The sequence below is a fragment of the Neoarius graeffei genome, chromosome 3, assembly GCF_027579695.1.
Source record: "Neoarius graeffei isolate fNeoGra1 chromosome 3, fNeoGra1.pri, whole genome shotgun sequence".
Taxonomy (NCBI): domain Eukaryota; kingdom Metazoa; phylum Chordata; class Actinopteri; order Siluriformes; family Ariidae; genus Neoarius; species Neoarius graeffei.
Genome location: NC_083571.1, coordinates 56,270,017 through 56,295,665, shown reverse-complemented (window position 1 = coordinate 56,295,665; position 25,649 = coordinate 56,270,017). Strand labels below are relative to the sequence as shown.

Sequence of the window (25,649 nt, the reverse complement as noted above, 5' to 3'; positions counted from 1 at the left end):
GATGCACAGAAGGGAACCACCCCATGGAGTCCTCCCCATTCGAAGAGCTCATCCTTGCCCTCGCTACCGCCCAGCAGAACCAGCATCAAGCACTGATTGCCCTCCGAAAGGAACAAGAGCAACCCTTCAAAGCCTTGATGCTGGCCCAGCAGGAAAATCGCCAGGCGTTCCGGCATCTGCTCGCATCAGCAGGGGCGTCAACCATCACCGCAGCCGGCACCCTCACGAAGATGGGCCCGCAGGACGATCCGGAAGCGTTCCTCACCCTCTTCGAACAAACTGCCGCTTGGCCATGCCTCCGTTGCCACAGATCACTAAAATTATTCTATCCACATTCACTGGATATGAGCAATCACGTGCTCTGATTGGCTCCTCTACTACTAGGCTATCAGCTCATATACCGTGAATAGCGAAAAACAAAATGACGGAGCATGTTGCTGAACCAACCGAGAACTAAATAAAAACTCTACTCGAAAACAAAACCCCAAAAATATAAAAAAGCAACAAAATATGGAATAAAAGTATGATGCTAAGAACGTATTTTTTTATTTTTCAAGAATCATTATTGTAGCATTTTTCACAAATTGCTACTGTCATTTCGCTGGTTTGTTTATATTCTAAGCGGAAATGATTTTGTCTAATGTTTTGTATAAAGTTTTTATTGATCGAAGTTGCAAAAAATAAAAATGCTCCATTTCTCAAAATCCAGAGAATGTGGATAGAATAAAACAGTTATTCCACTCAATCTCATCATACATGGCTTATAGCCAACTCAGTGCTACATGCCTCATAGGCTATCAGGTCATGTACGACTCGATTTTGTGGATTAACTGTTAATTGTAGTAACGAAACACCTAAGCAAAAACATGTTTTGATTCAGATAATAAGATCAGTGTTCGGATATTTTCTCACACTATTCTGAAATATGTTATGACATCTTTTTAGATCAATGTATCTTCCCTTATCCCTCAAGAAGATCAAGATAGTGCTTAGACAGTCACTCATGAAGCAGCTCATAACGGGACTGACCTGTGCGACTCGTACGAAGTGCGTTATGACGGTAGCGCGCTGCTGGGCCGTGGGCTTGCTGAGCACCATAAGCTGGATCCACTGGGAGACACTGTTGAACAGCATGATGAAGCGCTCCAGGATGGGGTTATCCACCGTGCAGCCGTGTCGCACAAAGCTGTGATAGTCCTGGAACTGAACACATGACATGCAAAGCCAGCTTGTCATATTAGAGAAAAACTGGAAAGCACAAAGCTTTTTGCTCTGAAGACTTTCCTGTCATGGAAAACTTAAAGAGCAGCTTTCACCAAAACAATGAAGACTAATTTTGCCTTCAACCAAACTATTCTCAGACCTGTAGTTATAAAAAAAATATTACAAGAAAACATCAAGCAAATGTGTTTACATACCAGAATCTTGCAATAGGACTTATACTCCAGGTAGGTTAGATGTTCTGCAAGTTCTGAGGCATCCAAGTGCTCAAACAGGAGGGACATCTTCCTCTTTTTTGACATGGATGGTACACGCTGGGTCACCTGACGCTTCCACTTATATGAAGGGCTGAGAGGACATAGAGAAAACGACTGCATTTAAGAAACATATTCTTGATCTGGTCCATAGTAAAGATCTAGTTCCGTATGCACTTACACACTCTCAACATCAATGAGCTGACTCTCCTGCTCATTGCCCTCAGTGTTGAGTTGATCCCTCAGATCTCGAATCTGTTCAGCCAAAGCCGGATTAAGATTGAACTCGACAGGAAATTCTGAGATCCAGAACCTACAGGGATGGAAAGAGTGAGACAGATGATAAGCAAACTTTGATACAAGACCTACAAATGCAATAATGTGAAAACCTGAGGTTGGATAGATGGCAGGTTTTAGATGTAGACCGGTGAACAAAGCAATATGGATGGTTAGTATAAAGCAAGTGAGATATCAGCAAGACGAAGGTCAAAGATAGAAGGAGAAAGGCAGGATGTAAGACTATCTGACTGAACACATTCTTGATGGATGAGACAGACAATAGATAATGGGTTTTATAGAATACAGCAGGTGAAAAAGTAAAAATGGAGTTACAGAGAGAGAAAGCAAGAGCAATTGATTCGGTGACTTGAATACGTATTCACCCCTGTCGTTGTAAAACTGCTAAATTAGCTCTGGTGGAACCAGTTGCCATCAGAAGTCACATAATTAGCAATCAATCCAATTGAGAATGTGTGGCAAGACTTCACAAGTAGTCTCAATTCAATTTGACTGAGTTTGAGCCAAGAAAAACGCAGAAAAGTTCAGGGGGGAGAATACTTAAGCAAGGCAATGAGAGAAAGGTGAATAAATAGTGCACTTACTTGACTAGGTGGCAGATTCGACTCCTGAGCTCGGCAGTGCAGCTTTCCTCCTGAGACCTGACATTAAATTAAGTCTCTAACACTCCTTTAATCACTGGGAATTAATTAATGTTTCTCCGATATCAAGATCACTGTGAGTAACTCTCAGCCTTTTAAATTGGTAAAGCTGCTAAAAGCTTGGATGAGGTGCTTAATAGGGGTGCAACAGTATGAAAAATTACCGTCTGGTCCAATATAATGATTTTCGGAACATCAGCAGTCATAACACCTGAGCAAACCATAATAAAAGTATGGATTATTTTCTACCTTTTCTTCATTACTTCACTTTTAGTTTGTAGATATTGATATTTATGGATTCTAAGAACTAACCCAGGTATGAGTGAAACAGATCGGTCTTATCTGTTGTACTCTATGAATAAATAAACTCATCTCATCTCATCTCATTATCTCTAGCCGCTTTATCCTGTTCTACAGGGTCGCAGGCAAGCTGGAGCCTATCCCAGCTGACTACGGGCGAAAGGCGGGGTACACCCTGGACAAGTCGCCAGGTCATCACAGGGCTGACACAGACACAGACAACCATTCACACTCACATTCACACCTACGCTCAATTTAGAGTCACCAGTTAACCTAACCTGCATGTCTTTGGACTGTGGGGGAAACCGGAGCACCCGGAGGAAACCCACGCGGACACGGGGAGAACATGCAAACTCCACACAGAAAGGCCCTCACCAGCCCCGGGGCTCGAACCCAGGACCTTCTTGCTGTGAGGCGACAGCGCTAACCACGACACCACCATGCCGCCCAATAAATAAACTAATCAATTAAAAAGTGATGTACTATCGGTCCTTATTTTCTATCCCTCTTTTCACAGCAGGGAAAAACCTTTGTCCTAAAATCACAGAAAAATCTGTAAACTCCAAATGTACTGTCAATAACCCGAATGAATCTTCAGTGTCCTTCTGTCTTTAGATAGATTGGCTGTCCTAAATTCCCCCAGGCCGGAATGAGTATGTGAATTTGCCTGCATGGCCCCGTGCAATCAACTGGCATCTAATCCAGTGTGTATTCAGTAGTTGTGTATTATTGTTGTTGTTATGTAATATATAACTACATGCCTGTATATTACTGATTCGTTTGATGGAGATTAGACTGAAAAACCCTGGAGGGTTTCTTAAAGGGTCAAGTCAACGTAACCACAAAGACATAAAAGATTTGAGGTTTCACCTTTCAACACAGTTTCCTACCACAGTTTCTAAAGAAGAGCCAAGTGGCACATATTTCCCCTCTCAGCACCCCTTTTGGTGTCCAGTTGTTTTTTTTGTGTCATGTCTTTTGTTTTGTGTTCTCCATGTGTTTTTGTTTACTGTACCATATTCCTTTGTTTTTGATTGTCATGTCTCTACTCCTGTCCGGTAATTGGCTTGTTACCCAACTGTGTTCACCTGTTCTGTGGCAATCCTTGATTAGTTTGTCTGTCTATACCCCGTTTTGTTTTTTGCCTATGGATTACCCCTGGTTAATGTTGCCTGCCCGGGTTCCGGGTTTTGACCCTCACTATGTACTTCTTGGATTCACCCGAATAAAGCAGCAGTACAGTAGTATTTCAGCTACTGAATAAGGGAACGTCTATACTTTGTTAAGAGGATCTTGGTTTCACAAATTCAAAACATTAACGCCACAGCAAAAACAAAAGCAGACCATGAGATGTGGAAACACAACTGTAAAAGTGAACAAGATGATACTTATGTGATTATAGTGTTTTGCTGTTATAACCCAGTTTCCTTTAGGTGGCATTTTAGCACTTATATATTAATGCTTTGCCATGTAAAAGCATCTAAACTAACAACATATGGATGCCTTTGATAAAAATTAAGCATGGATAAAACTGTTTTCTGTGGTTGTACAGATGACACAACTAACATGTAATGTTCAATAAGGACCTTGCTGGACATTTGTTTTATTGTTGATTTTGGTTTAGTTGGTGTATTTTCTGATGATGGTAAAAAAAAGATAATAATAATAAATACAGATATTCACCTTGTTTGCTAGTTATTTAAAAGTAGCCTAATATCATAATATCATGATGGTAATCAGGAAAGAAAGCTTAATTTGGTGGACACGATACAGCCTCAGCACCTCTTTACACATGTTTGGTCTAGACTTAAAATTATAAATGGGCGTATTTTAATGAAGGATACTTGAGCAGTAGCTTCTTGGCCAGGTCTATGGATGGCAGGTACCAGGGGTGCATCATCAGAAACATCCGCACCAACGACAAGTCCTTCAATTTCCCTGTGTCATCTGGAGAAAAACAAATGAAAGCAAACAGTGGGGCATTCTTAAACCACCTCGCATACTATGATCTTGGCCAAAAAGGGAACAAGTAAATTAGTTAAATGGCAGAAATCATGGTAGAGACAAAAAGACAGATACATTACTCTATAGACTAACCAAAAGCATTGATACAGGCCTCCACCAGCTCATCGACAGTTGCTGACTCAGCTGATAGCGAGTCCATCTCCCTCCCAGTCACGCTCTCTCTTTATCGCCCTCTCTCTCACTTCCTCCACCTTACTCTTTCTTCCCCTTTGGCCACTGCTCTTTCCTCTGCCCCTCTAAAAATGGAGGGAGAAAACACACCAAATGACTTGAAATATTAGTCCTGTCTTTTGTAAATGGTGAAGAAGACCTGCCATTAAGCTTTTAACAATTTCACAATGCAACACTTCTTTTACAATGCTAATATGATACATGAAAATAAAACAAAGGTTAAAAATAGTTAAATTGTTAAAAAAAAACAGAAGAAGTGCATGGGCATGAACAGGGTCAAAACAGAGTCAAACATGGGACTGGATCATTGCAACTTGTGAAATACCTCCTCCTTCTTACTACTATGATTTATTCTGCACTGTCAGTATCAACCATATGAACAACAAACACCAATACATGTCTGTTCAAGAGGGGCTCTAATGCAGTTACAGCCAATTACTAGGGATGTCCCGATCAGGTTTTTTTGCCCTCCGATCCGATACCGATCATTTGATTTTGAGTATCTGCCGATACCGAGTCCCGATCCAATACTTCTTATAATCCATAAAAAATAATAAAAGACAAGGAAAGAAACGGATCCAGGATGTTCCTCATTTTTTTATTTAACACCTTATTTTAACATCCAACAACTTCGTTAGCAAACAGAGCACTTACGTGAGGTAGTTTGAACAATAAATAACATAAATTAAAAACATAACCTTAAAATACCTGGCAGGAATGTAAACAAATAAAAATAAAAAATAAAACTGCCACAGTGCCAGTAATTTGCTTTTAAGAACGCATCTCACAGTGGTATACAGTAATTTCAATTAAGGAAATGAACATTTTTCTTGATGAAAACAAGCATTTCTACCCTTTCAGGTTTGAGCCTGTTTTTGTCATCCAACACGTTTGCAACAGCACTAAAAACTCGCTGTATTGTGTCGGGTGTTTGTTTTTCAGGTGCCGTATCAGGTTTGTTGTATTAAATGCGGCCCTTTCCTGTCCACCCCTTGAAATTCCAACTTTACATATTTCACAGTTTGCTATGGCAATGTTGTCATCAACTTTGAAATACTGCCACACTGCAGACATGCTTTGCTTTCTGCTTCGAACTGCTTCCGTGTTCAACTTTGCCGGCAACGGGCAGCCAATAACCAATAGTGTCTCTGCTACAAAGTGATGTCATGCCGCACGCGTTGATGTTGCTGTGTTGAGACAAGAGGTCTGGTCTCACTCTGTGCCAACGCATAGTTATTGATGTGTTAAAAATGAGAATATATTATATAGATATATATCCGATCCCTGATCGGGCGGTAATGCCCGATTCCGATCGAGTCTGAAACCACGTGATCGGGCCCGATTTCCGATCACGTGATCGGATCGGGACATCCCTACCAATTACTGTGCCATTAGCATCACTGCAACACTGTCAAGAATCCTAGCAACGGTCATCATAGGAAGTCTGAGGGAGGCATACGACTCCAGTTTGGATAACTCACAGTATGGTTTTTGGAACAATTCATCAACTGATGATGCTGTATTTGTACTATGAAACATAATCAGTGGACGTAGAATCCCATTCGACTGTGCATTTATTGATTAACAGCAGCTTATAAAACCATATAATACCATTCCGCATCGGTTTTTGTTCAAAGTGCTAGACATCAGACTTGGAGCACGTCACTTCTTGACATTGCTGAAATCCATATACAGTGGAGGAAATAATTATTTGATCCCTTGCTGATTTTGTAAGTTTGTCCACTGACAAAGAAATGAAAATTCTATCATTTTAATGGTAGGTTTATCTTAACTGTGAGAGAAAAACATCAAAAAGAAAATCCAGAAAATAACTTCATATAAAAGATATACGGTAAACTGATGTATCAAATAAGTATTTGAACCCTCTAGCAAACAAGACTTAGTATTTGGTGGCAAAACCCTTGCTGGCAAGTACAGCGGTCAGACATTTCTTGTAGTTGATGACCAGGTTTGCGCACATGTCAGGAGGAATTTTGATCCACTCCTCTTTGCAGATCATCTCTAGATCATTAAGGTTTTGAGGCTGTCGCTTCACAACTCGGAGCTTCAGCTCCCTCCATAGGTTTTCTATGGGATTAAGGTCCGGAGACTGGCTAGGCCTAGCCTGGGCCCGCCCATCCTAAGCGTGACGCAACACGAGGGCCTGTTGTGAGCTTAGTCTGGCCAGGCAAGCTATCTACAGCTCTTCCAAGCTCCCAAAAAATCAGGAACCAATCAACTTTGAGCATCTCCAACGGCCCTGGGTAGAGGCGTGTTCAAGGCACTGACGTAGTAGAACTGCGACCGGAAGCCATAGATTGTTTACAGAATCTATGCCGGAAGTGCTTCATTCACATCACGAGCATGGAGCAGCGGCAAGCCTTTAACACAGCGGTAGATGCTGTATTGAAAGCATTCAACGGGAAGTTCTCATTGAAAACGGAGCAAAGAGCAGCCCTGGAGGTATTTATTGAAAGGAAGGATGCTTTCGCCTTGCTCCCGACCGGCTTCGGTAAGAGTTTAATCTACCAGTTAGCCCTGTCGCGTCGCATACGTCAGAGGAAAGAGTAATGTGATTGGTTTAAGCTCCGTCACAGCCTTTTCTGGCTTCGACCAGTAGCAAACTGAGGCATTTCAGGGAGGCGGGTCAAGCACACACTTTGGGAAACGGTTGGGCTTAATATCTTGGCCAGACCAATAGCTCATAGAGCTTTGTCGCGTTAGCCAGACTAGGCTAGGCCACTCCATGACCTTAATGTGCTTCTTCTTGAGCCACTCCTTTGTTGCCTTGGCTGTATGTTTTGGGTCATCCACGACCCATTTTCAGTGTCCTGGTAGAGGGAAGGAGGTTGTCACTCAGGATTTTACGGTACATGGCCACGTCCATTCTTCCGTTGATGCGGTGAAGTAGTCCTGTGCCCTTAGCAGAGAAACACCCCCAAAGCATAATGTTTCCACCTCCATGCTTGACAGTGGGGATGGTGTTCTTCGGGTCATAGTCAGCATTTTTCTTCCTCCAAACACGGCGAGTTGAGTTAATGCCAAAGAGCTCAATTTTGGTCTCATCTGACCACAGCACCTTCTCCCAATCACTCTCAGAATCATTCAGGTGTTCATTGGCAAACTTCAGACGGGCCTGCACATGTGCCTTCTTGAGCAGGGGGACCTTGCGGGCACTGCAGGATTTTAATCCATTATGGCGTAATGTGTTACCAATGGTTTTCTTGGTGACTGTGGTCCCAGCTGCCTTAAGATCATTAACAAGCTCCTCCCGTGTAGTTCTAGGCTGATCTCTCACCTTTCTCGTGATCATTGATACCCCACAAGGTGAGATCTTGTGTGGGGCCCCAGACCGAGGTCAACTGATGGTCATTTTGTATTTCTTCCATTTTCGAACTATTGCACCAACAGTTGTCTCCTTCTCACCCAGCTTCTTGCTTATGGTTTTGTAGCCCAGTCCAGCCTTGTGCAGCTCTACAATCTTGTCCCTGACATCCTTAGACAGCTCTTTGGTCTTGCCCATGTTGGAGAGGTTGGAGTCTGATTGATTGATTGATCTGTGGACAGGTGTCTTTTATACAGGTGTCAATTTAAGACAGCTGTCTTTAATGCAGGTAACGAGTTGATTAGGAGTGTCTAACTAGTCTGTGGAAGCCAGAACTCTTAAAGTGCTGATGACACGTTTTTGACATCTTTGGCGATGTTTTATAACATAAAAAGCAATTCCCGATGATCCATATATTAATTCACGAAGGCGCCTATTTTACAAGTTATGATAAAAACTGCGGCTATTTGGGCAAATTTGATGGGGCTGCAGCACCCAGGAGACGAAAGAGGAGGAGGAGCTATATGACGTCAGCGAAAGAACCTTCCTCCTAACTTACCAGTTTGCTGTTGATGCGGCAGGTGTTCAGTTTATCATTATTAGTATTTTTATTATACATTATTATACATTATTATTATATATTAGTTATTATGCCTTCGCGTTGTGTTGCCGGCTTTTGCTCCAAAACCCACAAGGATGGGGTAAGTTTATTCAAGTTTCCCAGAGATCCCGAGCTGCATGCGAAGTGGGTGAAGCAAGTTAGGTGCACTCGTGACAAGTGGGAGCCCTCACCAACATCCGTCCTGTGCTCTGAACACTTCGATTTGGATTGTTTTGACACCCTTCCCAGCTTAAAAGAATCTCTTGGGTGTTCAGTTCAGCACAAACGTGTGCTGCTACCATCAGCAGTGCCTACAGTATTCCGGAGGGGGTCTACTAGTAGCTATGCCGGATCCAGCAGTCGCCTGGGACAAGGCGACTCCTCCAAAGACATTCCTCCTGTCAGAACATGTGTTGAGAAACGACATAAGATAAAAGGTACGTAGAGCTATAGAGTGCTCCGACATGATGCTAAAAATAGTAACCATGCGGTCTGCGCGGCCATCTTGGAAGTGACTCGCTCCAGAGCGCTCATAGAGTACACATCATAGAGTACACATTCATGATAATCATAAATGTAATCATAAAGTCGGCGTGATATCAGTCATGTATTTGCTTGTGAAAGCTTGCGGCTTTCATGTAACTGCTGCCTAGCAACGAGAGGCAAAGGGTAAAGAGGGTAGGCTATCATAGATTCTATTCAGAAGAGATCAATACATGATTGCTTAAAAATTAGGTATTTTAACAATTTGCATCTGTTTTGTGATTATCGTGACACTTGTGCGTTATATAGAATTGTATGTCTTATCAGCACATCGAGGATCTTCCACCGGAGGCTTTAGCAAGTACTCGTAGCAACACTACACTTTACCCTTTGCTCCTTTACTCCTAAACTGAGCCCAAGTTATGACTGAGACCAGAGTGTATCGAGACTGAGATAAGACCAAGATTTTGAGGGGTTGAGACCAAGTCAAGACCAAAACCAAGGCAGGGCGAGACCAAAACAAGACCAGGACCAAACCAGTGTGTGTGAAGGGGCAGGGAGGGGTGACAGCCATTAACAAAAATGTCAAATTAGCAATGAGTCACATTATTGGCTGCATTTGAAGCAGGACATTTTACATCCAGTCATAGTAATGACGTTAACAAATAAACAGACAATGCACAGGCAATTTTGTGCAATCCCCACAGTTGTGGTCTTGAAATAAAATCCTGAGTCCTCTATGTCTGAGACAAGACCAAGACCTTCAAAAAATGGTCTTGAGACCAAGACCAATCTCATTTTCTGAAGTAAGGAGGCCTTACAGTGAGGTCTGGAGATAACAGAGGGAGTCTATAAAAGGTATGGACTCACGCTCAGCCAAAAGCAAATAGAAACAATGGTCTTCAATAGCAGTGAGGATAATACGAGAGCTAAGTCTGGTTAAGCTTGACAATGTTAACGTCACAAATGCCATGGAGTTTAAATACCTTGGTATCATATTTTCCAGTTTTGGAAAATTTTCCCAAGCGATTTGTTCAACATCGCATCGCGTAGGAAAATTTGAAGAACTGAAAAAAAGTACTCACAGACCACTGAGTGAAGCTCAAGACAAGAGGGAAGTACACAGTTGGCTTCATTAGATCAAGGTTGATGTACAACGCAGCCATGTGGGATTTGAATTATGTTGTTATGGACAAGCTAGAGGTTGAGTGGGTACGGCTGCTCCAGAAAATAGTACAAGGAGGTTTCAAGCAATGTAACGCACCACCCATAGGCATATCTGAAGTTGAGAGAGCAGCATGGAACTGGGACTATGCCTTTGTATCATGTGAAAACGAGTGTTACAAATGAACGTAGTACAGTGACTTTCATCGTAAAACATAACCAGAATTCTATTAGGCTTTAAGGATCAATAATTATTGGCAGAAATAACAAGCTGATTGACAGAAATGGCTTTTCATCTGAGCCTCTAGGACATTATGTTAATCAATTACTTCCTCGTCTGTATGAAAGCAGTAGTCGCTTTTTTTAAGTAGTTTACTTTGAAGAACCTTCTGCCTGATACTAGAGCCTCCTTCCATAAAATTATATAAATCTCCATGCAGAAAACTTCATCATATTAACACAAACAAACAGATCCACTGCAATGTCATTATAGCTTATACCAGATAAACCACAATCCATCATTTCCTGTTGCAGTCTTTATTTAGGCCACCACTTTGTCTGCATTGGTGAGACAAGAAAGCGCGCGCGCGCACGCACACACACACACACACACACATCTTAATATCATTATGAAGAATGTCCTTTGGCGTACTTATTAATGCAGCTAATTAATGCCAAAACTAACCTAATCTAAACCTAATCTTAACCTCAGCAACCAAAAGGAAATCTTTTGGCACTTCGTGATGATGTTTTTATTTTTAATATTCATTCATTCATTCATTCATTCACTCATTAAAAATAAAACAAAACCTCATGTGCACCTGACAAAATCATATCCATCACACGTCCCCATCCTTGGAACTTCCATGTAGAAATTTGGTCCCCTCTAACATATTAAAACATTTGCACACGTTAACACAAATAAAATGTTCTCTTAATGATTTACATTACAAGCCAGGAAACCATGGTAACAGTCCCTTTGCACATGCACATAAATAACCACAAACACTCGCGTAACATTGCAGACACTCATGCTTAGAGTACAGCAAAGGAAACCAAATCAGCAAAATGATACTGATAGCATCAAATGCATTTACAATGCTTCAGTTCACCACATATTCATTGTTTATGCTATGTTCAAGATGTTCAAGTAACAACTGATCTATTTTATTGCTATTATTTTTTAACTAATAAAAATGTACAACTATTTGAAGTTTGTATTTTCTAGGTTATCTGTTCTAGTAAGACAGGGGTTCCAAAACTTTTGGGGCAAACAACCCCAAATGGACACCATGAATTTTCTGCGACCCCAAAACTTGTCCACTGTGCACTGTGTAAATTCCAGATTTACAACTTATAACATGTGCCAGTAATATACATACAATATAGTGTGCGTGTGTGTGTGTGTGTGTGTGTGTGTGTGTGTGTGTGTGTCTGTGATGCAACTAAAAACCAAAGGAAATTTTCTTTACACTGACTTCCCAGTCTAATGGGAAGGATGATATTACATTTCTCGACCCACCTTGTCAAAAAGCTTCAAACAATAATTTAAGGAATATAAAACACCACAGGATGTGTTATTTGGAAAATAATGCATATCGGGGTGGTGTGATATGCACCACCCTGAAGTGGATCATTTTCCAATCGCAGCATAGCTTGGTAGAATGCAGGGCTTTGAACCAGAACTTTTTTCCTATTGGTTCGTTCCGAACAGAAACGGAATTTTAACGTTTCCGGTTTTGGGTTCCACCATTAAATAGACGTTCCCGAACCGGTTAGAACAAAAAAAATTTTGTTCCCGGAACGGTTAATTACGTTCCCTGTCAGCTGTTTAACAAATGGCTATAAAATTATGTCTCTGTCTCATCCGGCTTAAGCCAAATGTAGGCTAATTCTATTACAACCTTCATTAAATAAGACAAGAAATAATTCAAAACAATTATTATTTCAAATGTTGGCGATTTGGATTCTCAGTATGTCTTCCCATCTACACAAACAGAAAAAGTGCCAAAAATGAAAGATAATTCGTTTAGTGTGTTACCAAAGGCTAGTCAGGCCCTATGCACTGATAGGCTAACAGAGGTTAACGTCATTTAATGTTCGCGAGCCTCTCATTAACGTGGACAAATATATTGATATCGTGTTTGAAATTGACGTTTTTGAATAATGATAGACTGCAATATTTACCTCTTATTTAAGATGTGGAGACGTGATAGTAGTCCACCCTCCCGCTCTCTCCATTCAGTCAGCGAACGTCACACAGGAAGTGAACCCCAGCGGGTCATAGAAACTTGCGCAGGAGAAGAATGACTTTTTTATTTGTAGGCTACGGAAACTTTGAGGAACGAAATAAAAACCGGTATTAACCGGTTACCATTATTTTTAATAAGCGTTTCTGTTCCGGAACATAAAAAATAATAAAGTTTCTGGTTTCGTTTCTGTTCCATGTGAAATAGAAAAAGTTCCCGGTTTTCGTTTTCGTTCCTTGAACCGGTTCAAAGCCCTGGTAGAATGTCATTCCTCTTATACTACGACAGCCTCCTCTCATGTTTAATGGTAGTGCTTAACTCAGGCAACAGCACTGAATTCTGGTGAGTAAATTCACACCAAATCACCAATTTTAAAAGGATATTCCTGACTGACCAACTCACATTTGTTTCATACTTTCTGGAAATAATGTCACTATTTTCAATAAACAGTGTGCAGAATTTCAGGCTTGGATCTGCATTAGTTTCTGAGATATAGAAGCTTTTAATATTATTACAGTGTTATTTATAGGTTGGTTCAAGGTACCAACTTCAACTTTGTGCATTAGCTAATTAAAATATGCAATTAGACATTGCATATATATTTGCATCTGAAAGACTTTGCATCTTGAAATATAGGCATGGAAGTTTTGTTTTTTTTTTTCATTTTTAACACTTCATAAATCCAAGTGAGTTCTTTCAGACATACAGTACCTCTAATTGCTTTAAAAAAAAAAAAGGGACTATAACATGAGTAATAGATAGTAAAATTTATAAAATTTCATAAAATTTTAAAGATGTGAAAGCTTGTCAAAAAAAAAAACAGGCAGGCCATATACTGGCAAATATATCCAACTGTGGACATTTTATTTTAGAAATTAAAGCCATCTTCTATTGGATAACAATCCATGAAAATTCATGCATCGGGCAGGAACAGTTCAAACAAATGACTTTTGAATTATTTTTTGTAGCACTCATTTTTCCAGGGTCACACTCCCTTTTTAACGCCTGTATATCTCAGAAACCAACGCAGATACAAGCCTGAAATTTTGCATAATGTTTACTGAAAATATTGAGATTTTTTTCCATATCTGTTCTTCTTTTCAGTCAGGAACACTTTTTTTCTACAAAGCAAATCTGAGATGGTCAGTCAGTAAGTCTTCGGTGATTTCACATGGATTGCCCCAACAGCAGGTTGTTATGGAACCATCATTTTCAGTGCATGCAAAGAAATTTCACACATGAGGCATCCTGGCTTCTTTTCATTATTTACCATTATGATTGTAAAGCCATATTCAATAAATACGAATTATATCAATAACACACTATTGATATAATAGTTGTTTAGAAATGTCTCAGAGAGACAATGCTGAGTTGTGTAAATCTTCGATCCTCTTTCTGAGATCTGCACTGAGCTCCTTGGACTTTCCCCATTGTACTGTGTTGGTCAAACCAATGAGAGCTGTCAAACAAACCCTAAGCTACCAGCTGTAGTCAATCATGATCATTAACAGGAAGTTAAGCAGCCTTGGCCAATTAAAATACATTTTGAAACTTTCAGCGCCACTGAATTAATAATCTAAGTGGACATATGTACATTTCTGACTCTGTAAAGCCCAGAATAAATGAACACTTCTGCATCACATTCTTCTTTTTCTGTTAAAAACGTATGTTAGGCAATCATTCCTCCCCAAAAAGAACAATTCAAAGAAATTATTGAAAGCCCAATATTGCAATGACATTCATGTCCATGATAACATTCTGTCATGACCTGGAGGCCAAGGGAGCAGATTGGACCCAATGAGCAACTACTATAAATGAACTGAGGCGTACCTGATGAGTAGGCTCATGAGGAGAACAGGCAGAGAACAGGCATCTTGATCCAAAAAAAAATCTTGATCAAAAAAAAAATCTTAATCCAAAAAACATAATCCAAGTCAGGAAACCCAACATGAAGAAGAAGAAACCTTTATTTGTCACATGCACACTTAAAGCACAGTGAAATTCATCCTCTGTATTAACCCATCTGAAGCAGTGAACACACACACACACACACTCAGAGTAGTGGGCAGCCACACCAGAGCACCCGGGGAGCAGTCAGGGGTCAGGTACCTTGCTCAAGGGCACTTCAGCCCAAGGCCGCCCCACATTCAACCTAACTACATGTCTTTGGATTGTGGGGGAAACCAGAGCACCTGGAGGAAACCCACGCAGACACGAGGAGAACATACAAACTCCACACAGAAAGGCCCTCGCCGGTCACTGGGTTCAAACGTGGAACCTTCTTGCTGTGAGGCGACCGTGCTGACCACTACACCACCATGCCGCCCATGAACATGAACTTGACAAAACTTAGTGGTGAGTATTTATCCACATTGTGTAATTCTCCTTGGTATGTTTATATAGAGTGGCTAACAGCAACTGTGTAGCAGGTGTGCTAGCACAACGTGGGGAGAATGGGGAAAATGCAGAGTGGAGTACAAAAGCACAGGTCAGGATTTGGAAGTTCCAGGCTGGATCGTGACAGTACCCCCCTTACAAATGCCTCTGGATATCCCAGACACAATATCTGGAGGCAAACCGTGAATCCGGAACAGATGGCTGATAAAGCGTTCTGTCGTCTCTTTAGCTGAAGGAAGCTTAGGGAGGGGAATGAAGTGAGCAGCCTTAGAGAAGCAATCGATGATTGTCATGATGAAGCAAGTATTACCCTTGGAGCTGGGGAGGCCAGTGACGAAATTCACCGATGTGGGACCAAGGACAGCGAGGTACAGGTAAGGGCCTTAATAGTCCGGCAGCAGGTTGGTTGCTTGTCTTGTTTCTGGAGCAGATGTCACAGGCCGCCACAAAGGTCCTAACATCTCACTGCATGGTCGGTCACCAGAAGCATTGCCTGAGGACAGCAAGGGTCCGGGCTGCCCCAGGGTGACCGGCTAAGAGGGAGCTAAGAGGGAGGTGTACTGAAGCACCTGGGAACACACACAAGGATGCACATAAAGACAGCTGGGTGGGCCATTACCTGGTCCTGGATCACTAGGCAGGGCATTTTGGTCAGTAGTTTCTATGTCAAGCCAGGCAACAGCCACAAGAAAATGGGCAGGGAGGATGGGCTCGGCGGTACCTTGCTGAGAGTCCAGAAAAAACTGCCTGGAAACAGCATCTGGCTTGATGTTCTTAGAGCCTGGTCTAAAGAAGAGCACAAAGTTGAAGTGGGAGAAAACAATGACCACCTGGCTTGATGTGCGTTGAGGTGTTTAACAGATCTGAGGTACCCAAGGTTCTTATGATCTGTCCATATGATGAATGGAATCTCAGTCCCCTACAGCCAGTGCCTCCACTCTTCCAGGGCTAACTTGATAGCTAGTAGTTCTTGATCACCAATACCATAGTTGCGTTCCGCTGGAGTCATGTGACAAGAAAAAAATGTGCAGGGGTGCACCTTGTTATTGAGAAAGGGTGCTTGGAAGATGTGAGTTTGGTCAGGGAGCAGTGATAGTGCTATAGTTCCTGATAAACCTCCGATAAAAGTTAGCAAACCCCAAAAAGTGCTGCAGTTCTTTACGGGAAGAGGGAACAGGCCACTCAGAGACCATCTTAACCTTGTCAGGGTCCATTTGGACCACCCCACGGGAAATCACAAAGCCCAAGAAGGACATGGTGCGCTTATGAAACTCACACTTCTCTACTTTGGTGAAGCACTGGTTCTCTAAGAGTCATTGCAGGACCTGTCTTACGTGGAACTGATGGACCTCCAATGTGGGGGGAGAAGATGAGAATATCATTGAGATAAAGATGAACCAGTTAATGAAATCTTGTAAGACATCATTGATCAGGGCTTGTAAGATAGAGGGGCATTAGTGAGCCCAAACGGAAGAACTAGATATTCGTAGTGGCCCATAGGAGTGTTAAATGCTGTCTTCCACTCGTCTCCTTCTCTTATTTGCACCAGGTGGTAGGTGTTGTGGAGGTCCAGCTTGGTAAAAAACTGAGCCCCCTAAAGTAACTCGAAGGCAGTAGACATGAGTGGTAGGGGACAGCAGTTCTTGACAGTGATAGCATTAAGTCCCTGATAGTCAATGCAGGGCCTAAGGGACTTGTTTTTCTTCTCCGCAAAAAAGAACACTGCTCCAGCTGAAGAGGATAATGGACAAATAATACCAGCCACTAGAGACTCCGAGATGTATTTGGCCATGGGCTCCCACTCCAGGGGAGAAAGAGAATCGATACGACCCCTGGGAGGTGTGGTTCCAGGTAACAGCTCTATGATGCAATCGTAAGGCCGGTGTGGAGGAACAGAAGTGGTGTGAGCCTTACTGAATGCCAAATGAAGGTCCAGATATTTGGGGGGGGCACATTGAAAAGATCTATTGTCTCAGTAGGACTGGTGACAAGAGGGGCCAGAGGAGTCTGAGCAGAAGATAGGCAGGAGGCCAGGCAGCAAGTCCTCCAAGAGAGAATGGTCCCATCACTCCAGTTAATGTGGGGGTTGGGGAGGTGTAACCAGGGAAGGTTAAAGGTTCAATACATAGAACAAAATTGATTCAACATGATTACCTGAAACCTTCAAAGTAACTGGGTCAGAGACACAGGAAATGGGACCGAGTTCAGCCCTGTTCAGAACTCTGGTCACAAGGGGGCAATCTAGCTGACACAAAGGGATGCCCAATTCTTCCACCCAGGAAGTCCTGATAAAGCTCTGGTCTGCCCCGGAATCAATGGAGGGCTTGAACAGACTGGACCTTGTTTTGGAATGAAATCTCAGTCAATGTTGACCTAGCAGCAAAGGAAGTGTGTGTAGAGACGCCCACCCATATCCCCACATCTACTGGTGGGCAGACTTTTTTACTGGGCAACAGGAGATGAAATGTCCAGACTATCTACAGTAAAAACATGAACTAGTTTCTTGACAGCGTCTTCTTTCCTCTGGGGTTACCCTGGGTCCTGCCTAATTGCATGGGCTCTGACTCACCGGGGTTGGCACCCACCGATGGAGAGGTGACAGTCCTGGGTTCGACCCTCCGGCTCTACCTCCAATCCCTTCTCTGATTGCACAGCAGAAGGCGCGCATCCACCTGACCAGCCAGGTCTACCAAGCCAGCCAGGCTGTCAGGAATGTCATGAGGCACAATCTCATCCAAGATCGCATGATTTAGCCCATAAAAGAAGGCATCATACAAGGCGCTCGCGTTGCAGTCAACTGCTGTGGCAAGAGTCCAGAATTCAATGGCGTAATCATGAACTGAACAAGCACCTTGCTTCAGCCCCATCAGCTGTCTCGCTGCCTCCTTGCCCCTTGGGGGAACGGTCAAAAACTTTCTGCAGCTCCTCAGTGAACTCCTTGAAACTCGAACAGCAGGGCGCCCTGGTATCCCAAACAGCTGTTCCCCACTCCCGTGCCTTTCCTGTTAAGAGCGTGATGACATAAGCTACATGGAAACTCTCGGATGGGAAGGCAGAGGCTGTGGAGCAGGTAGTCGAGGCTCCCGGGGGGGGGGGGGGGGGGGGGGGGGGGGGGGATTTAAGGCCGGAGCAGCCGGTTGACTAGTTGGAGCTGGTGCTGGTCAGCCCGTGATTGAAGCCTGAAGGCTCTCCACCTGTGAGGAGAGTCTTTATAGGGTATCAGTGATGGAGGACATTCTCTTGCTGATAAGATCTGAGATCTGGCCCTGCTTAGCCAAAGCAGTTTTGAGAGCATCATAGTCTGCTGGGTCCATGATATCACAGATAAATTCCGTCACAATCTGGAGGCCACGGGAACAGATTGGGCCCAATGAGCAACTACTAGGAATGAACTGAGGCATACCTGATGAGTAGGCTCATGAGGAGAATAGGCAGGAAGCAGGCGCAGCAGCAGTACAGTCCAAAAATCTCTTCGTAAAATCCAAGGAAGAAAGTGCAGAGGCAGAGTCGCAGGTGACAATCTCAGAAGAAAAACAGAGCTGGAAAAAACAGAGTCCTGAGTCCTGAAACATATGGCTCTGCTGGTTTCGTAAGATTCTTAAGAAGTTAAGATTTATATGCTTAAACCAAAAAAAAGCATGAATATTCATATGCATGAATCTCTGGCAATCAATCCTAATCCAGCATATCACCACATGCAGTGCAGACACGTTTCTAAATATAAGGCTCAATGTACTGAATAGAACACACTCTCAACTAGCACCTATATGACATTCTTGATTCTGAGCTCAGAAGCTTTTTTCTTCTACTTGAAACCATTTACTTTGTCCATTTTTCCTGTAATTGACCAAACACTGACACGCAAATCAACCACACTTAAGATGCCAGAGACATAGTGACAGTGAATTCAGAGCACACTGCTCACACAAATACGACTCTGATCCACATAATGCAACCTAAAAGATTGAGAGATTGAAAATCTGCAATTCAGGGATATGATGAAATTTGACAATCAAGAGGAAGTAAAAGTCGTAACAAGGTTTCTGTATGTGAACCTGCGGAAGAATCAGTGACTTTTTTTTTTTATGTAAAGTCAAACTTGCCTATTTTGTCTTCATATTCACAGTATTTCTGTGAAAAATGTAAAAGGTTTTATGGATCATTTAAAATAGGTATAACACTGGCTAGTGTTGTAGTCAAGACCACCTAAACCAAGACCAAGTCATGACCAAGACCAGAGGGTGTAGAGACCAAGACTTTGAGGGGTTGCGATCAAGTGAAGACCAAGACCAAAGCAAGGCAAGACTGAGTCAAGACCAGGACCAGATCAGTGTGTGTTAAGAAGGGCGGGGCATGGAGAGGTGACAACCATTAACAGGAAGAAAAAGTTCAAATTAGCAATGAGTCACATTATTAGTCACATTTGAAGCAGGAAATTTTACATCCAATCACGGTCACAATGCTAACAAATAAATCAGACAATGCATTGGCAATTCGTTGCAATCCCCGCAGTTGTGGTCTTGAAATAAAATCCCGAGTCCTCTATGTCCGAGACCGAGACAAGACTGAGTAAAAATGTGGTTGATTCCAGGAAGAGACCAAGACCTTCAAAAAGTGGTCTTGAGAAGCCATGGCCTAATGGTTAGAGAAGCAGCTTTGGGACCAAAAGGTCATCAGTTTGATTCCCTGGACCAGCAGGAATGGCTGACGTGCCCTTGAGCAAAGCACCTCACCCCAGGCTGCTCTGGGTACACTGTATATCACTCCGGATAGGAGTGTCTGCTCAATGCCAGTAATGTAATGTAATGCAACAGCAAGTGATTGAATTGGTTTAAAGGAAACTTTGAATCGAGAAACTTTCAACCTTCAAGCTACAAAGAGTGGGAAAAGCATACATTTTGTTAGGAACAAGCTAGCCAGCGAAAACATTAGTGATAGTGAGATTACGATGTATTTACTTTCTCGAAATAGCAAATTGTATCATCAATTTTATAGATTTAACCAACTAATGTTAATTGATCTACAAGTAAATACTATGAAAAAAATCTTTTAAAGTGATGTTTTATTTACTGTTGATGGTACAAGCGGCTATGTTGACATGAGGGTGGATTTTTCCATGAAGGCAGAAAGGCTCCAATTTCAAGAAGCTGTAAAAGCCAGACATTGCTCTATGAGATTTTAGCAACTGAATGTGGTTAATTTAGTTTAAACTAAGAAAGCTGAGCAAGCTTCATGTTACAGCTCTATTTCTCAGGAAAACTTGTACACACATGTCAAGAAGTGCACACAAATCTATGGCTACACACAGTCTCACACACATCAACTTAACACGCCATCCATCGACTTCATATCCGTAACATGCAATGAAGACAAACTGAAGTTGTACTAAATGTAAACAGTTTTTTTTTTTTTAAACTTGGCTCCCCCGCACACTGCACCAGTCTTTTTCTGGCTCCTCTTTGTGTGCTGATGAAGAAGCACTGCAGTAATGGTGTGTGTGTGTGTGTGTGTGTGTGTGTGTGTGTGTGTGTGTGTGTGTGTGTGTGTGCGCACATGTATGTGTGATTGTGAGTGTATAACAAAGCCCCCGTCTCTGTGCTGCAGGCAGGTGGGCGGACATAGTCGATTATAGCCCTCAGAAGGAGGCCGAGGGTTAACAGACAGAAAAGAAAGGGAGATGGAGACACACAAGAGAGAATATGTATTAGTCCAAACTCGGATGATTTTGCTCCGATCACCCTGTTAGCCAGAACGCGTACTTTCCTCCATGCTGCAGTGTGTGCACTTACTCGATGCCGATTGCCGTTTCTTCACTAATTAAGCTGTGTGGTCATGGTTATAATACTGCGCTTATTGGCTGTGTGCTCTTTCTTTTTGCTCTGCCATCTTCATTTACAATTGCGTAATTTTCATGAACAATTGAGAGTTTTGCTTACAATCTTAATTCACAATTAATGTAGTAATGGTGGGTGACCTTGATTTTGTGCTTGTATTGCAGTCAGCTCAATAACCATATTGAGCCTCTTCAGACTAGGATTTTATTTTTTTATATAAACGATTAATTAAACCATTTCAACACAGCAGAAGTTGTAAGAAGTGACATTTTTTTGACAATACCATGGTGTATCATGAGGGAATAAACCAAAACTGAAACTCCCAACATTAGCAGGAATCTGTGATGGTTGTGAAGCTTAGGCTACATCCACACGACAACGGTAACGAGATGTTATTAAAAAAATATTGCGTCCACATGGGCAACGGATTAGTAAAATATCAGGTACATATGGCAACGCAACGCTTGCTGAAAACGATGCAATACACATGCCACACCTCTAGGTGCGCTGTAAGACGGTCCCATCGGAGACACCAGGACAATAGAAGTAGTAAGGACGCATGCGTATAAACTATTATGCGCGAGACTTCATATTAGCCACAAAGTCAGGAAAATCTGTTCGTAAAGTTACGTTATAATGACCAAATACAATGAAAAGTATTTTTCCAGTCTCACCTGTGAAAGGTAATCCCATGTGATCTCGTTTGGACGGTAAACCTGTTGGTACAGTTAAACGCAGCACATGAATGAGGCATCTTTATTCTCCACTTTGCCCCATCCAATATGGCGGCAAGGATGACGTATGATTCTACACGGAAGGCGGCGTCTTTAATGGTCCGGAATAAATTGAATGCTACACGTTGATGGATTAATTTGTTCTTCTACGCCCTTTTTCAGGAATGTATTGTAGGACTTAAATCAACATCTGAAGAGGTGAGATCGCTCCTTTTTTTCCCTATTTTTGCTGGCGGGATTGACTCTGCCCTAAGGGCAGAGTCTCTCACACTCTCTCTCTCTCTCTCTCTCACTTTGCACCATTACACAATAAATATTCACAGTAAAAATATTTTGTAAGCGCGTTTCATGAACCAAGTTATAGGATTTGTTGACAACTCGCATCGAGTTCGTTACACTTCTGCCCGGTGTGAAGCACTGACAGTCATGTGGTTGTGACGTCATCGTAAACAAATCCGTTCTACTCATCCAGACAACTCCGCAACGGCGCCGTTGCCAGATCTTTCCACTCTGGAACCCGTTCTCAAAAGATTTCGTTTTGGGGCACCCAAAACGCCGGTGCCGTGTGGACGCCAGGCCGAAACGATAAACAATTTTATCAGATTCACCTGAATCCGTTGCCGTGTGGACAGGGCCTTAGACGGCAATATCTGTATGCTAACAGCAATTACACAGATTAAAGTTTCATTGAGAGTGTAACTGAACTTGCATGCAATAATATGCTTAAAAATTAATATCATGTAAATGTACACAATAGACCATGGCTCATCAAGTCACGGTTTTTGTGAAACTATTTCCCTGCACTGAAACAATGACTAGAAAAAAAAATACTGTAGCAGAACCAATAAATGTCTGAAAAGATATGGCTGTTGTTGAGTGACTTTTTAAAACATGAACAGCTTTTGTTGTCGATCCACTGTTTCACCTTTCCAAATCACATGCATTTACATAAATTATTTAGCACAAGGCAGCTCATCAGACCAGACACTCACAACAGAGAGAACTAGAGGGGTCAAAAAAGGAAGGGTTTTTTTTTTTTTTTAGTTTTTCTGGTCTGATTAGAGAAATCTGTTCAGACTCGAGGTATCCATCAATACCAAAACATTGCAGGAGCAGGCACGTTTTACTTTAATACAGCTTGCGGCATAAAGAAAAGCCATGTTCATTAACACAGGATGTTGTGTATGGGTTGCTTACCTGGCTCTGCACATTCATTTTCAGGAACTGTTTTATGTACATGGTGGTGACTATATTTTGGGAAATAGAACCAAGTCTGTTAGAAAACACAGTGGGAAGGTACAATCAAAGTACACTCTCAGAAAATAAAGCATGTTATTGTACCTTTAGGGGTACAATGGCTTGTCACTGGGGCAGTACCCTCTAAGGTATTTATTTGTACCCTTTATATACCGCTTAGAAACATACATGTACCTTTTTGGCTCTAAAAAGGTACATATAGTTACCTTAAGGTCCAATTACGAGCCCTAAGGAGTACCATAGTGTAAATTATACCATGGGGTACAGAAATGGACTCCTACTGTACCCCTATTTCTGACAGTGTAGTGGAGTGAACAGGATTGGTCAAATTTGGACAAAAGTGGTACCATGAAGCGCTAGTGCAAAACAAAATATAACCACTTCAAGTTGTCCAATTTAAAGACATAAAATACTAAAATGTAACTGCTGTTGCTATTCAGTGATGTGGCTGGACCTTTGTAAATCTTTGTAAGGATTTTATGTAACTTGATATCGACAAATTGGAAAAAATGCGTGTGTGTTCTGCACTTGAAAAGGTTCAAGAGTTTGCCCTCCTGTGAAGAAAAATCAATCCATGTTTAAATAAATAAATAAATAAATTAATTAATAGCAGACTAGCTGCTATTGGATCTCATGGTGGAACCTCAGACAACAAATGTTTAGGTGATATGTTTCATTAATGGCATTTAGCAGATGCTCTTATCCAGAGTGAGGTACAACATACCCAAAGCAGCCTGGGAAGCAGTTGGGGGTTAGGTGCCTTGCTCAAGGGCATTTCAGTCATTCCTGCTGGTCCAGGGAATCGAACCAACAACATTTTGGTCCCAAAACTGCTTTTCTAACCTTTAGTTCTTGTTCGCTTTGTCACAGAAAGAACTTGTGTCACATCCTCATGACTAGCCAAGGCACTCCTCTCATTTCTACTTTCTTTTTCAGTCAGCCTTCTTACTCCTGCCTTCAACATTTGTCAGTTCTCACCCTGGTAGATGATTGGTCTTCCTTATGCCTACACCATCACAGGTATCTGTGTGCATCCATGGGTATAAGAGATGGCGGAATAGGATATTTAGGCTGCACAGATGCAAAGCCACTGTTGCTTGGTGACCTGCTTGCAGATTTAATGCTATTGATCCCTCTAGGTGCCTGATAAAGGGAACGTGCATATATATGTGTGTGTGCGCGCGCCAAACGGACATCACGGCTAATGATTATTCCATCCAAATGCTGACACTAATGTTATCAGACTGTAAAGCCTGACGGGTTGATTGAATTCCCTATTCGGCGGTTATAGTGTGTGTAAATGCCATCAGTCCACTAACAGCTCACAGCAGGCAGACAACCCAGAGGCTTGACTAAATAGCTCTGTCGCATACTGCATGATAAAATACACACACACACAATTTTCATTTGAGCCATAAAGTGCTTTCCATTTCATTCTGGATTTTGCAAATGCAATAAACCCAGGTGATGATCTTGTGATGGCTGAGACTCTGGTATAAGTCACATTTGTCTTGTGGGGAGATGCAGCAAAGACAAAAGCACTAATTATAGAGAGAATTAATGATGGCACTGGGAGGACGATGTACACAGTGGCCCTGGGAGAGCACAGATATCTGTTTAGTTAATGACTGCCACTGTCCCACTCCAGCACACTCACATGCAGAGAAAACACGTGTCTAACCAGTCACTCTTGATTTTACAAAGCCATAATGATTACAATGTACTGGACAGGGGGTACTCCATGATGATGGTTGAGAACCTTTGCTATTAGCCTTGGCACTGCATTCCTTCACCATACATTATCCAAAGACATACCCTTGCACATCTTCATGAGGGGTCACTGGAGTGTGCTAATTCAGTCTACATGTGTTTTGTGGACTGTGCCTTCAGGAACTCAGGAAAAATCTCATCCACCCCTGGAGCCCGGCCACCGAGGAGCTTTTTAACCACCTTGGCAACCTCAGCCCCTGCGATGGGCGAGTCCTTCCAAGCACCCTCAGACTCTGCATCCTCCTCGGACAACATGAAGGTGGGACTGAGGAGATCCTCGAAGTATTCCTTCCACCACGGACAATGTCCCCAGTTGAGGTCAACAGCACTCCATCCTCACTGTAAACAGCAGGGACAGAGCACTGCTTCCCCTTCCTGAGCCGCCGGACGGTTTGCCAGAATCTCTTCAAGGCTGACCGAAAATCACTTTCCATGGCCTCACTGAACTCCTCCCACACCCAAGTTTTTGCTTCAGTGACCGCCAGAGCCGCGTTCCGCTTGGCCCGTCAGTATCTGTCAGCTGCCTCTGGAGACCCACAGGCTAACCAAGCCCGATAGGACTCCTTCAGCTTGATGGCTCCCCTCACCACAGGTGTCCACCACCGGGTTCGGGGATTACTGCCACAACAGGCACCAATAACCTTGCAGCCGCAGCTCTGCACGGCCACCTCAGCAGTGGAGGTGCGGAACATGGTCCATTTAGACTCAATGTCCCCATCCTCCCCCGGTATGCAGTTGAAGCTCTGCCAGAGGTGGCAGTTGAAAATCTGACAGACAGGAGCCTCCGCCAGACGTTCCCAGCATACCCTCACTACACATTTGGGCCTACCAGGTCTGTCTGGCCTCCTCCCCCACCATCTGATCCAGCTCGCCACCAGGTAGTGATCAATTGACAGCTCTGCTCCTCTCTTCACCCGAGTGTCCAA

The 25,649-nt window shown here is 42.6% G+C and overlaps 1 protein-coding gene across 9 annotated transcripts in view; it reads right to left on the bottom strand.

Moving 5' to 3' along the window:
* Positions 1-25,649, bottom strand: part of LOC132883417 (RAS guanyl-releasing protein 2-like) — a 111,882-nt gene that overhangs the window by 74,909 nt on the left and 11,324 nt on the right. For 8 of the 9 annotated variants that reach the window (XR_009654322.1, XM_060917040.1, XM_060917044.1 and 5 more), the window contains 6 exons: positions 4,811-4,974; positions 4,558-4,660; positions 2,357-2,413; positions 1,657-1,788; positions 1,419-1,569; positions 1,030-1,203 (listed from right to left, as the gene is read on the bottom strand). Coding sequence is in view for 8 of the 9 variants with exons in the window: in XM_060917040.1 (XP_060773023.1) it covers positions 1,030-1,203; positions 1,419-1,569; positions 1,657-1,788; positions 2,357-2,413; positions 4,558-4,660; positions 4,811-4,877 (684 nt within the window). In the remaining variant the exon portion in view is untranslated. Of the gene's footprint in view, positions 1-1,029; positions 1,204-1,418; positions 1,570-1,656; positions 1,789-2,356; positions 2,414-4,557; positions 4,661-4,810; positions 4,975-14,561; positions 14,641-23,931; positions 24,046-25,649 lie in introns of those variants that run through there. The other variant, XM_060917045.1, reaches the window with a different exon arrangement.